We start from the raw sequence: 17,347 nt of genomic DNA, 5'->3' as shown, positions 1-17,347 counted from the left end.
TTGTCCATGCCAACCAGATATCCTAACTCAACTTTGTTGCATTTGCCGGCACTTGGCCCATATCCGTCTAAACCCTTCCTAGTCATATACCCATCCAGATGTCTTTTGAATGTTACATTTGTACAAGCCTTCATCACTTCCTCTGGCAGCTCATTCCATACATACACCACCCTCTGTGTGAAAAAGTTGCCCCCTAGGTCCCTTTTAAATTTTTCCTCTCTCACCCTAAACCTATGCCCTCTAACTCTGGACTCTCCCACTTCATGCCCCTCATGATTTTATAAACCTGTATATGGTCACCCCTCAGCCCTGACACTCCAGGGAAAATAATGGAAACCTATTCAGCCTCTCCCTATATTTCAAATCCTCCAACCCTGGGAATATCCTTGTAAATCTTTTCTGAATCCTTTCAAGTTTCACAACATTTTTCCGATAGGAGGGAGACCAGAAATGCACACGATATTCCAATAGTGGCCTAACCAATGTCCTGAACAGCCAGAACATGGCCTCTCAACTCCTATTCTCAATACTCTGACCAATAAAGGAAAGCATACCAAACACTTTCTTCATTATCCTATCTAACTGCAACTCCATTTTCAAGGAGCTATGAACCTGCACTCCAAGGTTTATTTGTTCAGGCCCTTACCATTAAGTGTATAAGTCTTGCCCTGAATTGCCTTTCCAAAATGCAATCCTAAATGAAACTCCATCTACCACTCCTTGGCCCATTTGATCGTGATCTCATTGTACTCTGAGGTAACCTTCTTCGCTGTCCACTATACCTTCAATTTTGGTGTCATCTGCAAACTTACTAATTAAACCTCTTATGCTCATATCCAAATTATTTATATAAATGAGAAAAAGCAGTGGACTCAGCACAGATCCTTGTGACACACCACTGGTCATAGGCTTCCAGTCTGAAAAGCAACCAGTCAATACTCTCTGTCTTCTATCTCCGAGCCAGTTCTGCAACCAAATGGTTAGTTCTTCCTGTATTCCATGAGATCTAACTTGGCTAACCAGTCTACTATGAGGAACCTTGTCCATATAGATCACTCCTGATGAAGGGCTTTTGCCAGAAATGTCGATTTTCCTGCTCCTCAGATGCTGCCTGACTGTACTTTTCCAGCGCCACATTCTTGACTCTATATAGATCATGTCCACCACTCTGCCCTCATCAATCCTCTTTGTTACTTCTTCAAAAAACTCAATCAAGTTCATGATACATGATTTCCCATGATAGACATGTTGACTATCCTTAATCAGTCCTTGCCTATCCAGATACATGTAAATCGTGGCCCTCAAAGGATTCCCTCCAACAACTTGCCCACTACTGACGTCAGGAAGTCTAAGGTGCCTTGTTTGCTAAGTTTGTTCAGTCAATAGCTCCCTAGGCATGTGGGAATCCAGTCAGCATAGCAAATCTGAGGACTCTCTCATTTTGATTGAACTTAATTCTTACTGGGCATAAGCGGCAGCTCGGAAAAATGTGGCACGATTGTTCTGGGTCAGGAACTCTGGTCCTAATAGCGTTGTAGGTCCACCTACACCAAACTGACTGTAGTGATTCAAGAAGACACTTCACCAGCACTTTCTGAAGGGAAAATAGGTTTGAGAAATAAATTGGGGAAAGTGAGGACTGCAGATGCTGAAGATTAGAGACAAGAATGCGGTGCTGGGAAAGCACAGCAGATCAAGCAGCATCTGAGGAGCAGGAAAATTGTCATTTTGGGCAAAAGCCCTTCATCAGGACTTGCTGTGCTTTTCCAGCACCACACTGTCAACTTTGAGAAATAGATGCTGATGCAGCCAGTGAAGCCCACACCCCCTGAATGAACAATATTTTTACAAAACTCACCAGCTGACCAGCACGGCAGATTGTGAGATTCGATTGATGCCAGTGGCAGATCGTTGATGGAATCAGAACCAAGTCAAAAAAGCAGGCTACGGTGACCTTGTCTGCCACTGACCATGTTTGCCAGTTCACTCACCTCGGCAGGTTGCCTTCTTTCAGGAGAAATTAATTTCCAACATTGGCCTGATGGCAAGTCCTCAGCCATTGATGTTCAGTCATGACCATGTTCTGTCTGTACTGTCTAAATTGACGGTTATCTCGCAGACAAGAGCCCTGTGAAATGACAAGTGGTTTAGGAAAAGGCAGCTGTTGTTACTTTAAAGTTTTGTTCCTCTTGTCAGTCATCAGAGATTCAAATTTGAGCTCTGAGTGTTGCCCCAAAGTTGCTGATTGAGAGCTGAGAATTTTAGATCAAACTTCAGAGGGTCATTTTTGCTACCTTGAAGTCTTAGAACTTGCCTCCAATGCGATGAAAGCAGACTCTCTCTCTTGAGAGTAAAAACCTTTACCTAAGACAGGGAAGCAACTGCGAGGTCTCAGTGTTTTCTGGGCTATCAAACCTCTCACCTCTATTTACTGACCAGTTCCAGAAAACCCAAGCACTGAGTGCAAAAGGCAGAATGTAGGGTTAAAACACGGCGCCATTATCCTGAACATGTTTGAATAGCAGGTTTGCAGGAGTTTCCCACAGCAACAAATGCATTTACGTTAAATATGGGTGTCAGTATGTTCCCAACATACCGGCTCTTTTTTTTGCTGTTTGACATCTGCATTAGAAAGCAAGTTCCAATTCCAGCCATTGCTTTCAAAACCCTGCAAAATTGCCCAATATCAACTGGGATTGAGAGAGTGTGGAAGGATGAAGTTCCTTTAACGCGTCTATGTTTCAAGGATAACTTCAATTAATTACAATTATCAAAGTTCCAGTTCTCCCCTTCCCACACCACACGAACACGTTCAAATTTCAAGAATGTCCTTTTGTCCTTAGATGGAGGGAATAAAAGAGTGGAAGTTCCTGTCAATTTTTAAAAAGGACTTTCAGGAGCAGCTAAAGCAGTAAAATCTCACAATCTGATCTGATTTGAAGATCTCATCGTAGGGGAGGGAGGGGCACGCGTCAAGTGACCGACCCCCTGAACTTTGAAATAAACTGACAGCAGTTCCAGATTTCATTACGTTCGGTAAAATCACTGTGATAGCTTCATAATTTAAATGTAATCTCATAGATGATATTCCTCGTTTATCACTGAAAGCTAGTTTATAGCAGGAACTGTATGTCATCATTATACATCATTAGGACGGGTGTGTTTTAAGAATACAACCGTGCACACCAACAGAAAATTTACTTCAAAAAGCAACGTCAATAAATTAGATGCCGTCCCACTTGTTTATTCCCATTTCCATCTGAACTTTACCCAGATTCAGTTAGCCACTCAGATTTGGCTTGATTGTTCTGTGAAGGAGTCCCTCCCCTTTCCTGGGCTGGATCGTTAGAGGATTGGCTGAAAGTGCTGATCTAAAACGTGCCTCCCTCTTGAAGTTTGTGGTGTGGCTTCTTGAGTTGCTTCATTCAGCAGCTCGGTCTTTCCATCGCTCCCTGACTGTACATTCTCTTCCTTAAGCGAGCAATCGGGAGGAAACATGTCAGACCGCTCCCCTTTCGATACCAATCTGGTCACGGTGACTCGTTTCATGCTTGAGGAGGGCAGAAAGGCGAAAGGCACCGGCGAATTGAATCAGCTTCTCAGCGCTCTTTACACTGCTGTCAAAGCCATCTCATCGGCCGTCAGGAAGGCTGGTATCGCTAATCTGTACGTATCCCCTCTCTGCAAGTAATCGCACGCTGCAGACCCTGAACCCCAAAGGGGACCTTGTGAAATATGTCGGCTCAAGTAGTTAGTCGGCAGCTTAACGAAACCATCCATTTCTCCCTGGGCCAGTGTTATAGTTTCAGAAAGTTTGTTTCGTATTTTCACGCTGTTAGGAACGTCGCCCCACAAGTTAAGCAAGTAAGTTCTGTTCCTCCGGTTTCAGGTCCGTTGCAGTCTGACTTTTGGCATGGATTTGTAGTAGCTGCTTTATGGAGGAAGTAAACCTACAATACAATTTTAGAAGAGTTTCACAAAGCGTAGTTTGTATATTGCAACACAAGCTCCATCAAACACATCGAATGCTGGCCCTGATTGTATTTCTGTACTATTAACGTTTGGTTGTGCCCGAAAACATTTTCATCTACCTTTTTAAAATTCTTTTTTGCTTCATACAAGAAAGAAAAACAAAATGTTTCGGCGTTCTATTTAGTCCTTTCAGTGTATTTTAAAAGTTAGGAGGTGTGTACCGCCAATCTCCCAATAGGAGTGCGCAGGTTTGTACAACAGGAAGTGCTGCCTCATGCTCACACAGCAATGTAAAACATTGTGTTCCTATTAGTTACTTCCAAACAATACTACTTCACTCCCTGTTTTGATATCACCTCCTCATTACTTTAAAGATGTTGCAATTTCAAATCTGGCAAGCGTCACTGTGTAGATTTAATGAAAAGTGTCCTGTTACTGTATACAACAGAGCTCCCTTTCTGGGGTTGTATTTCCAGTGCCACTCCTGGCCCTGTCATCCACTTGATATTGAAATTTCACCACACTAACTAAGAAAGGTGTGGTTCTTTTACTATGACTTAATCAAGGTTTTTTTGATGGTGAACACCAAGTTTGCCACTTCTACCTCCTCCCCCAAGTGGATCCATTGTTTCTGCCTACTTCTGCTCCCCGGTAATTATTTCTTCCTACCTTAACTGGAGTTTTTTTTCTCTCCTTGTCTGGTACCTCCCCAGTTACATCTGGGATTCTTCTCATGCTTTACGTCAGTTTTGAAATTTCCAACTTCACATGCAGTCCCTCTCTACATCCATCCCCCATCAGGATGTCCTAAGGCTCTCCGCTTCTTCCTGGAAAAGAGGCTTGAACCATCTCCATCCACCAGCAAGCTTCATCGCCTTGCTCAGCTCATCTTCATTTTGAACAACTTTTCCCTTAACCCCTCTCAACTGTCTTCAGATCAAAGATGTGGCCATAGCTACCGCATGGGCCTGGGTAATGCCTATCACTTTGAGAGGTATGAGGTACATTCCTGGTTCCAATTCTACTATTTCTTTCCCCAGCGCATCTCACTCTCTCTCTCTCTCACTCTCTCTCTCTCACTCTCTCTCTCTCACTCTCTCTCTCTCACTCTCTCTCTCTCACTCTCTCTCTCACACTCTCTCTCTCACACTCTCTCTCTCACACTCTCTCTCTCACACTCTCTCTCTCACACTCTCTCTCTCACACTCTCTCTCTCACACTCTCTCTCTCACACTCTCTCTCTCACTGGAAAAATTTATCAATTTTGCTTCCTGCTGTCACCTTCACCAGATCTTTCTCGAACTCTTCCCTTGCCTTCCTCAAAAGTCTCTGTTTCCAATTCTGGGATGAGCTGGCTACTGATTGACTCCCACAGTTACCTTAACTGTACATCTGCACACCCTGCTTACTTTAAGGAGTCCATCCCATTTTCTCCATCACCATCACATTTGTTCTGATGATGCCATATTCTGCAGGGGACCTAAGAAACGTCCACCTTTTTCTCAATCAGTGTGTTCTCCATTGCCATGACTGACAGGGCCATCAGCTCCTTTTCTGCCCTTATCCCTTCTCTTTTCTCTCTCAAAGATAGGGTTTCCAACACCCCAGTCGTACTTACCACCCCATGAGCCTCTGCATCCAAAGGATCACAGGCCGCCATTTCTGTTAATTCCAACAGAATGCCATGACCAGCCACACTTTTTTATCTTCCTTTCTTTGCCTCTTCAGCGCATCAGCGTGTTCTCATGCCGACATTTCTGTGGCAGGCATGTTGCAGTGCTCCAGCGAGCCTCAGTCCAAGCTCGAAGAATTGCTCCTCATTTTTCATTTGGGGTCCCTTCAAGCCTCTAGGACTCAGCATCGAGTTCAACAACTTCAGAGCCTGATTACATCCTTTGATTTTTAGACACTCTCCAACTTGGTCCTGATTTGACATTGGTTGCTTTCAACACAGCCTACACATCTTCACATAGTCCTATTATCACACCTTCAGCTTGCTTACTTAATGTGGAAACAGGGCCTTCAGCCCAACAAGTCCACACCGACCTGCCGAAGTGCAACCCACCCAGACTCATTCCCCTACGTTTACCCCTTCACCTAACGCGGGTAATATACCATGATCAATTCACCTAACCTGCACGTTTTTGGACTGTGGGAGGAAGCCGGAGCACCTGAAGGAAACCCACGCAGACACTGGGAGAACGTGCAAACTCCACACAGTCAGTCGCCTGAGATGGGAATTGAACCCAGGTCTCTGGCACTGTGAGGAGATCTGTCTGTCTGTCTCCAAACTGTAATATCTTCGCAAAATTCCACTTTCTCCTAGCTGCTATCAGTTCTGCTGAAGAGTACATTAACTCTGCCTTTTTCCCACAGATGCTGCCACTCCTGCTGAATTTCAATTTTTATTGAACCATTTTTGAATCTATCAAGAAAACATCTTGTTGATAATAGAATGGGATAGTTGTCTCAATAGTCAGAAGAATGAATACAAGAGCAAGAAGGCTATGATGAAGTTGGACATATCTTTAGGCCACAGTTAGAGTGCTGTGTACAGTTCTGGTTGCCAAACTATCGGAAGAATGTGACTGCATTAGAGAGGGTGCAGAAGTGATACATCAGGATGTTACTTGGCTGGAGCATTTTGACTATAAAAAGACAGTAGATGGCAGATGTTGTTTTCCTCGGAGCAGAAAAGGCTGAGGGGATCAGATTAAGATTATACAGAGTTCTGAGGGGCATAGACAGGGTCAGTAGGGAGAAACATTTCCCCTTAATAAAGAAGTCAATAACCAGGGAGCACAGTTTTTAAGGTAAGGACCAGGTTGTTTAGAGAGAATTTAAGGACATAGTTTTGCACCCAGAGGGTTGTATCTGGATCTTATAGCCAGACGGGTGGTGGGACTCTCAAGACATTTAAGAACTATTTAGATGAATGCTTGAAATGCTGTAACTATGAGCCAAGTGCTGGAAAATGGGATGAGATGTTTAAGTGGTGCAGACATTTTGGGCTGAAGGTTTTGTTTCATGCTGTTTCAAAACTCTGACTCAACGAATTTGAATTTTCAAAACTATTTACCCCCACTGGGATAATAATTGGAAATTCTGGAAATACTAAGCATGTCTACTGTTGATGAAAGAACAGTGTTATAGATCTGTGACTTTTGTTGTCCCTACTTTTTTTCCAGTGCAGTTCTTCAACTGTTGTACAGTACTGAAATTGCTCTGACAGTGATCATTAGCTACTATCATACATAGAGCCACTAAAATGTGAAATTCCATTAGGAATTGTTTGAAAAGGGTACCAAAAAAAATCACCATTTGCCTTTTTCTGTTTCTTTTGTTTTGCATACATCTCCTGACCTAGTTGCCTACTCTGTATCCTTCCATACATATGATGCATGTAATCTTCATTTGGAAGTCTACACCAGTGCAAATCATGTACGAAGTATAAGTAACCTCGGCTACATTTTATCCATTATAAATGGAAGAATGAAAGTTAGTTAGGAATAGATCCCTTAAAATGATTTTTTTTCATCTATTAACATTCATACTAAGGGATGTATATAATTTCATATTACATTTAATGGAAAGCACGAAACTAATTGAAGTTACTAACTACTAAAACTGGACTAGTTGCATCTGCCACTGACTCACCAAAAGTACACACAAGACACCAGTTCATGTTCGTCATGGACGTACTGTGCATCTAGGAGTTTTGAAACTAGTTACTGTATATTTGCTCTATCTAGAAATTAGTTCTGTGTGTGCACGAAATGGGTAACTAATACGTTAAGCAGGTTGAACACTTGCCCTTTTTCATTCGTCCACTGGTCACTACTGTCCACGTGATAGCACTGGAGAACTTCCAAAAGTAATTTCCATCTTTTGGACTTCGGGATCTATACATAATACCATGACCTACCTGAACAAAATAAAACTACGACTCCCATAAGTTCAGTGACTTCCGACAATCCATTGTGTTCTCAGCACCGATGTACCAGATGGTAATCACTTTGTTTATCCCAGGACAATTACCTATATTGGGCATCTCTTAAGAGTGAAGGGTGACATGGAAGGGTTCCTTCCATATTTAAAGAATGTGTGCGTTTAACCCCTCCTTGTTGTCTTGACACTACTGATGTTGATAAACTAGATGCTAAGTCCTTTAAATTTTATTTAGCTAGGTTCTTGGTGCACAACCAAGAGCTCGGAGTTCAAGAAGCTCATTGTGCAGGGAGCTGGTCATTTATCTAACTGTAAAATAAAACAGCAAATGGCTGTGCAAACACAGTCTGTTAGGATGCACGTTCCATATTATTCTGATTTTACCTCTTATTAGGAACTCATATCTTAAAGTTTTTTAAAAATAAAATTGTCTTTATCGTTGTAAAGTTCAATCCACATATCAGGTACTGCAAGGTTAATTGCATCATAACTAATCAAACATCATTCACTAAAGGAAGTCTGTTTTGTTTTGCAAATTAAGACTTCAAGTTTGAAAGTGTGTTTAGTAGGAAGCTTTCAAACTATGCTTATTCAAAAGGGCGTCAGTACAAATCTGATCCTGATTAATTTGCAACTAGCCCTTCTTTAAAAGAATAATATTTTAATTTAGTTGAGTTAGGCTGTGATTCCATGAACTATGTATGTTGATGTGACAACACTACAATTACTTGGAAAGTTACAACACTTTTTTTTGTTTGCAAAATCATGCTTCTTCATGAATACTTAGAGTCATTGAGATGCACAGCACAGAAAAAACCCTTCAGTCCAATTCCTTCATTCCGACAAGATATCCTGGGTAAATCTAGTCACATTTGGCCCAGATCCCTCTTAAACCCTTCCTATTCATATACACATCTGGATGCCTTTTAAAATGTTGTAGTTGTACCAGTCTCCACCACGTTGTCTGGCAGCTCATTCGATACCCCACTACCTTCTGTGTGAAAAAGTTGCCTCTTAGGTCCATTTTAAAATTGTCTCTGTCTCTGTCTCTCTGTATAAACTTATGCCCTCTAACTTTTAGCTCCCCAACCCCAGAGAAAAGATCTTGGCTATTCACGCTAACCAAGCCACTCCTGATTTTATAAACCTCTGTAAGGTCACCCGTCAGCTGCTGATGCTCCAAGGAAAACAGCCCCAGCCTAATCAGCCTCTCCCTACAGGTCAAACCCTCTAACCCTGGCAACATCCTTGTAAGTATTTTCTAAGCCCTCTCAAGTTTCACGAGATCCTTCCAATAGCAGGAAAAACAGAATTGCTCACAGTATTCCAAAACTGGCCAAACCAATGTCCTGTACAGCCACAACATGACTTCCCAACTCTTATATTCTATGCTCTGACCAATAAAGGACAGCATACCAAATGCCTTCTTCACCATCCTACCTACTTGTGGCTCCACTTTCAAGGAACTATGAACCTGCACTCCAAGGTCTCTTTGTTCAGCAACACACCCCAGAACCTTACCATTAAGTGTATAAATCCTGTCCTGATTTGCCTTTTCAAAATGCATCACCTTACATTTATCTAAATTTAATTCTGTCTGCGACTCCTCGGCCCATTGGCCCATCTGCTCAATATTCTGTTTTACTCCGAGGTAACCTTCTTCACTGTCCACTGTACCTCCAATTTTGGTGTCATCTGCAAACTTATTAACTAGACCTCCTATGTTCACATCCATATCACTTAGCTTGCTCAAAAGTTCAGTGTTCTATATCAGCAAGAGCTTTAAACTGTTGCAATATAGATGGAAAATATTTGCACAGCATTAATTATTAGCTTGTTTCAAAGTCCCAACAGATTATGCCTCTGAAAAACTCAACTTTTGTATAACATTAACAAATATAAATATTTTAAACAAAGGAATCGATTGTTCAGATTTTAATTACACAATGCATGCTGTTTATTTTGGACATTTGCAAGAAATTAATGTTCTGAAGACCAATTATTCTCTTGACTGTCTTAGAGAATAATACAAAATGAAGAAACTGAACATGGCTTATTTTAATTATTCTCTCTCCACTAGCCTCCCCAACCCAACACCTTCTGGCTTTCCTATTCCATCAAACCAGGTGCATAAAAATATAAGAATATAAAAATTAAGTTTTGTCTGAAGTAAGACCATACATAGAACGGTACATAACAGTACAGTCCCTTCAGCCCTCTGTTGTGCTGGCCTTTTATCCTATTCTAAGATCAGACTAACCTACATCCCCTTTACTGTACTCATTTCCATGTGCCTATCCAAGAATCACTTAAATGTCCCTAATGTATCTGAGTCTATGACCACTGCCGGCAGTGCATTCCATGCACTTGCCACTCTGTGTAAAGAACCTACCTCTGACATCTCCATGAAACCTTAAAATTATGCCCCCTCGTGATAGCCATTTCTACCCTGGGAAAAATTCTGTCTCTCCTCTCTATATCTATGGCTCTCAACATCTTGTACATTTTTATCCAGTCACCTCTCATCCTATCTTCCTCAACCTTTCTTTATGTGACATGTCCTCCAGTCCAGGCAGCATCTGGGTCATCTTCTCTACACCCTCTCTAAAGCTTCCACATCTTTCCTGTAATGGGGCACCAGAACTGAACACAATATTCCAATTGTGGTCTAATCGGGACTCTGTGGAGAACTGATGCCATGCCCTCGCAGCTCTTAAACTTAATCTCCCTGCTAATGAAAGCCAACACACTAGATGACTTCTTAGCAATCTGGGTGGCAACTTTGAGGGATCTATGGACATGGATCCCAATATCCTCCATACTGCCAAGAATCCTGACTTTAACCCTATATTCTAAATTCAAATTTGATCTTCCAAAGTGATTCACTTCACACTTTTTCAGGTTGAACTCCATCTGCCACTTATCAGCCCAGTTCTGCATCCTGTCAATGTCTTATTGCAACCTACAACAGCCCTGAACACTATCCACAAATCCACCAACCATTGTCACCAGCAGACTTACTAACCTACCCTTCCACTTCCTCATCCAAATCATTTATAAAAATCACCAAAGAGCAAAGGTCCCAGAACGGATCTCTAGAACATCATTGGTCACCAAGCTCCAGGCTGAATACTTTCCATCTACCATCACACTCTGTCTTCTATGGGCCAGCCATTTCTGTATCCAGACAGACAGGTTTCCCCGTATCCCATGCCTCCTTACTTTCTGAATGAGACTTCAAAGGGGAGCTTTATCAAAAGCCTTGCTAAAATCCATGTACACCTCATTCACTGCTCTACTTTCATCAATGTGATTTATCACATCCTCAAAGAATTCAGTAAAGCTTGTGAGGTGTGACCTACCCTTCTCAAAGCCATGCTGACTATCTTTAATCAAACTATGGTTTCCCAAGTGGTCATAAATCCTGTCTCTCAATCCTCTCCAACATTTTGCCCACCATTTACTTAAGACTGGTCTGTAATCACAAGGATTGTCCCTATTCTTTTTCTTGAATAAGGGAATAACTTTTGCCATCTTCCAATCATCTAGTACTACTCCAGTGGACAGTTAGGATGCAAAGCTCATTGCCAAAGGTGCAGTAATCTCTTCCCTCACTTCCTGTAGAAACCTTGGCTATACCCTGTCTGGCCCAGGAGATTTGTCGATCCTTATGTATTTCAAGATTTTCAGCACATCCTCCTTCCTAACATCAACCTGTTCAAACATGTGTAGGACACCTTAGTGTTTTCCTTAATCCTACCCGCTAAAGCTTTTTCATGCCCTGTTCTAGCTCTCCTAAGTCCATTCTTCAGTTCCTTCCTGGCTACCTTGTAACCCTCTAGAGCCCTGTCTAATCCTTGTCTCCCCACCTTACATAAGCTTCTTTCCTCCTCTTGTCTAGATGGTTCACATCCCTTGTCACCCAAGGTTCTTTCAACTTTCCCTCCCTTGCCTCAGTGGGACAAATCTCTCCAGCACTATCAGCAGATGCTGTTTAAACAACCTCCACATTTCTGTTGTGCAGTTCCCTGAGAACATTTGATTCTAATTTAGGCACCCCAGTTCCTGCCTTATAATTCCCCCTCCCCCAATTAAATACTCTCCCACAAAGTCTGCTTCTATCCCTCTCCATGACTATAGTAAAAGTCATTGGGTTGTGATCATTAGCACCAAAATGCCCTCTCACCAAGAGATCTGACACTTGGCATGGTTTGTTGCCAAGCACCAAATCCAATATGGCTTCCCCTCTAGTTGGCCTATCTACATATGGAGTCAGGAATCTTTCCTGGACACACCTGTCTAATATTGCTCCATCCAAACTAGTAGGTTCCAATCAATATTAGGGAAGTTGAAGTCCCCCATGACAACAACCTGTTACTTCTGCACATTTCCAGAATCTGCTCCTCCATGTGTCTGTTACTATTGAGGGGCCTGTAGAAAACTCCCAACAAAGTTACTGCTCCTTTCCTGTTTGACTTCCACCCATACTGACTCTGCAACAAACCCTCCTCAACGATTTCCCTTCCTGCAGCTGTGATACTATCACTGATTTAGCAATGTCACTCCTCCATCTCTTTTACCTTCTCTCTCTGCCCCACCTCCTATTCTTTTTGAAATATCTAAACCCTGGAACATCCAACAACCATTCCTGCCCCTGTGATATCCAAGTCTCAGTAATGGCCACAACATAGTAGAACTAACTGTGAAATGCTATGTTCTTCTAGTGATCTAATGCATTCTTCTAGTACCTTTTTTTAAAATTCATATGGTGATGAAAGAGTGCTATCTGTGAAAGTTTATAAAAGACTGACCAACCTGAACTAAAGTCATATTTCCTGGGAATGATATAATAAAAAACAAAACAGCAGCCAGAAGATCAACTCTTTGCTAATGCACCAGAATTATCTTCTAAATTTCAAACTGCACGGCATTGAAAGACTGAAATATTGCACCAGCAGAAAAGCAGTAGATTTAAACATCTACAGTGTCTATATATTTCTTGATCTTCCTTTTGATTAATTCCTATAACTCTTTAAATTGCATACCTTGTTATTAGGCAAATAAAAGTTGTGTCTGTTTAAAAGTCAGTGTCTGAGTGGTGCACAATTTGTACTGTTTTGCAAAGTTTAATAGTCTACTTTTTAATTCTCTAGTCATGTTGACACCACATTTGTAATTCAAACTTCATTACAAGGATCATGAGTTAGAGTCCTAGAATAGAGATGTACAGCACGGAAACAGATCCTTTGGTCCAATTCGTCCATGCCAACCAGATATCCCACCTCAATCTAGTCCCATCTGCCAGCACCCACCCCATACCCTTCCAAACATTTTCTATTTATGTTCCCATCCAGATGCCTTTTAAATGTTGCAATTGTACCAGCCTCCACCACTTCCTCTGGCACTCATTCCATACACGTACCACTCTCTGCATGAAAAAGTTGCCCCGTAGGTCTCTTTTATATCTTTCCCGTCTCATCCTAAACCTATGCCCTATAGTTCTGAATGCCCCCACCCCAAGGGAAAAAAACTTTGTCTATTTACCCTATCAATGCTCCTCATGATTTTATAAACCTCTAAGGTAACCCCTCAGCCTCCAATGCTCCAGGGAAAACAGCCCCAGCCTGTTCAACCTCTCCCTATAGCTCAAGTTCTCCAACCCTGGCAACATTGTTGTAAATCTTTTCTGAACCCTTTCAAGTTTCACAACATCTTTCTGATAGGAAGGAGACCAGATTACACACAATATTCCAACAGTGGCCTAATCAATATCCTGTACAGCCGCAACATGACCTCCCAACTCCTGTACTCAGTACGCTGACCAATAAAGGAAAGCATACCAAATGCCGTCTTCATTATCCTACCTATCTGCAACTCCACTTTCAAGGAGCTATGTACCTGCACTCCAAGGTCTCTTTGTTCAGCAACTCTCCCGAGGACCTTACCATTACGTGTATAATTCCTGCTAAGCTTTGCTTTCCCAAAATGCAGCATCTCACATTTATCTAAATTAAACTCCATCTGCCACTTCTCAGCTCATTGGCCCAGCTCATCAAGGTCCTGTATGGTGCACCTCCAATTTTGGTGTAATCTGCAAACTTACTAACTATACATCTTATGCTCACATCCAAACTATTTATAGAAATGATTAAAAGTAAGTGGGTCCAGCACCAACCCTTATGGCACTCCACTGGTCACAGGTCTCCATAGAAAAACAACCTTCCATCACCACCCTCTGTCCTTCACTTTTTGAGCCAGTTCTGTATCCAAATGGCTAGTTCTTCCTGTATTCCAGAGATCCTAACCTTGCTAACCAGACTCCCATTGGGAACCTTGTCGTCTTACTGACCTCCATATAGATCACATCTATCACTCTGCCCTCATCAATCCTCTTTGTTACTTCTTCAAAAAACTCGATCAAGTTTGTGAGACATGATTTCCCACGCACAAGGCCATGTTGACTATCCCTAATCAGTCCTTGCCTTTCCAAATACATGTACGTCCTGACCCTCAGGATTTCCTCCAACAACTTACCCACCACTGACGTCAGGCTCACTGGTCTATAATTCCTTGCCTTGCCCTTACCTCCTTTCTTAAAACAGTGACGCCACGTTAGCCAATCTCCAGCCTTCCGGCACCTCATCAGTGAGTATCGATGATACAAATATCTCAGTAAGAGACCCAGTAGTCACTTCCCTAGCTTTCCAGAGTTCTAGCAATACCTGAATTTTACACCAATAGAATTTCAGTAAAGTCTTCTGTCCAGCTATTCATGAGCTCCAAATCTTTGATTTCAACTGGTCAGGCTAATTTTAATTACTTTTCATGAACTTCTAGTCAGATATCCGTCTGTACCTGGGAGTTCACCACATAGTCACCAGGTATTTGGATGATTAATTTGTTCAGCACTTTTTACAAGCCATAGACATCTCAAAGCATGATATAGTTTTTGAAGTATTGTGAAGAAAAGCAGTAACTAATTTTGTACACATCAAGCTTCTACAACAGTAACTGATATGTCATCAGTTGGTTGAGGGATAAATATTGGCCAGGAAAGTGGGCAGCTCCCCAGACTACTTTGATAGTTTCAAGGCGTCCTTTACAATCATCAGAGCACACAGAATGGGCTCCAGCTTTTCTGAAATATAGCACCTTTTGATAAGGTAGCACAGCCATAAATTGCAGTGTTGCTCTGTGAGCTTATTACATGGTGTTGCAGTGGAGCTAGGATTCAGTGTTCTGAGCTGTATAGAAACACAGCTATTGAAAAAGAAAAACTGAATTTTTTTAAAGTTGGTGGAAGCTGCTAAAAATCAGTAAATCACAAAAATGTAACAAAGAAGCTGGTTACAACTGAAAGCACTGGGTAAGGTACAATATCTGCAAATATTTCTCTAACGCTGTTTTTGAAATGAAAGGTGATATGTAGCAAAACTTGCACTCTTTTCAGTTGCAATGACGATGTTATGAAATTGCCAAAATTGCAATTAACAAGTCAGAACAGCTAAGAACAGGCACACTTTTTTTATCATTGCCGAGGAGAGAATTTCCATCCTAAATCTCTCTCGAGACCAAAAAAATGGACAGCAACCTTTTTGAAGCCTTGATGGCATATTTCAAATCCCAAGTGAATAAGTTTATGAATGGTATGTGTTCCATATTAGATGAAAAAAGAATCAAATAATCAACATGTCACTGTATTAAAATAGTTATCAGAATCCTGTGAACTTGTGCAACTGCAAGACCATTGAAGTAAAGACAGGATTGAAATAAGATAAGAGGTTCCATAGTGAGGGCACATCTACTTAGCAGAATCCTACTCTCAGGAAAGCAAATTGATATGTACAGAAGTGCTGGTTTATAATTGTGTGTGTGTGTGTGTGTGTGTGAGAGAGAGAGAGAGAGTTATGCTGATGGATATTCCAAACTGAAAGAGCAGAGTGCTTGTGGATAAACAGCAGTATGCAAAGGACACCACATAAATGGAAAGCAGTGCTTTCACTATTAAAGCACAAATTATTTTATACTCAAACAGTTGGCTAAAAAGAAATATGATGAGCAATTACAGATGGCCACTGTACCCATTATAATATGTTGTTCCAGTCTAGTCTATAGCTTTGTGATTTTTGGACTGACACTGTGGAAGAGGCACATCAACTCATAATAGAATGTCAGATAGATACCAGTGCATCATGCAATATCATCCCCTTCATGGACCAGGTGAAGTGGCTCATAATTATGATCTGAAAATGAATTTCTTTAAAGCAAGTTTGTGACTACCATGATGGATTCGTAGTTGTGCAAAGAAAACAGATTACACCAAGAGTCCCAGTGCAATGACAAGAATAAAGCTCTGGAATTCCAGATCCACATATAGCAAACAAAAGCCACTCATCTCAGTTGGAGCAGTCTGAAGCTTGGATTGATAACCTTCAACATGTCAAAAGACATTTGCAACAGCTTTCTAACTACCTTTTGGATGCTGTATCCAATATACAGATGGTTGTTCATGCCGTTGGCATTTCCACAGCTCCAGAGAATATCATGAAGGTAGTCTGAAATAGTTAGCTTCAGCTTCCTGGAGTGGAAATGATAGTGAATGACCTGCTAATTTATGGATGTGGAGACTTTCTGGAAGAAGCCATTGCTGACCATGATCAAAATCTTGTGTCGTGAATAGATAGATTGCCAGATTAAACCTGAAGCTGACAAGAAAAGATGTAATTAGGAATGCCCAAAGTCAAATACATAGACTATGTACTGACAGCAAAGCATCTTCACCCACATCCTGAAAAGATGAGAACTGTATCAGCAATGTGCTGATCAACTTCTATAAATAAGTAAATGATTTGTTCAATTTGTCAACTGTTGACCAAGAGAGTTGCTAAATTTGTAACTGGAGTGTGAATCGTTATGTCAACCCATTGCCAAAGACATACAAAGTTTAAAAATCACACAACACCAGGTTCTATTCGAACAGGTTTAATTAGAAGCACACTAGCTTTCGGAGTGACGCTCCTTCATCAGGTGATAGTGGAGGGCTCGATCGTAACACAGAATTTATAGCAAAAATTTGCAGTGTGATGTAACTGAAATTATACATTGAAAAATTGATTGTTACGGCTTTCATCTGTTAGAATTCAGTGATAGTTTCACTTCTTTCATGTGTAAATCACAATACCTTTTTTTAAAGTTGCATTCTCGGGTTAGCTGTTAACAATGGTGATAGCTAGACAATATGTTGAAGGTGTTAGCCCCCTGTGTTCTCTGTCTATGACCTGATGTTTAGATTGATTCTAATCTAAAAAGTGAGATAACAGAGTTCTACATAAATGCATGCAGTTTTTGAGCAAAGTACAATGTAACCCTGCAAGTACAAATTCACCCCACAAAATATGTGTGCATGTGGGTCTTTGTCTGTCTGTGT

General features: G+C 41.3%; 1 protein-coding gene across 1 annotated transcript in view; it reads left to right on the top strand.

Annotated features, from left to right (window-relative positions):
* The first annotated feature begins 3,383 nt into the window (after positions 1 to 3,383).
* LOC132828291 (fructose-1,6-bisphosphatase isozyme 2-like) overlaps positions 3,384 to 17,347 on the top strand; it is a 30,826-nt gene continuing 16,862 nt past the window's right edge. Inside the window, exon 1 of the mRNA XM_060845272.1 lies at positions 3,384 to 3,666. Within this exon, the coding sequence (XP_060701255.1) occupies positions 3,497 to 3,666 (170 nt within the window). The 5' untranslated portion in view covers positions 3,384 to 3,496. The remainder of the gene's footprint in view (positions 3,667 to 17,347) is intronic.

Source organism: Hemiscyllium ocellatum, chromosome 2 (genome assembly GCF_020745735.1).
Source record: "Hemiscyllium ocellatum isolate sHemOce1 chromosome 2, sHemOce1.pat.X.cur, whole genome shotgun sequence".
Classification (NCBI taxonomy): domain Eukaryota; kingdom Metazoa; phylum Chordata; class Chondrichthyes; order Orectolobiformes; family Hemiscylliidae; genus Hemiscyllium; species Hemiscyllium ocellatum.
Note: the sequence above shows the minus strand (reverse complement) of the source record. Positions and strands in the feature narration are given on the sequence as shown.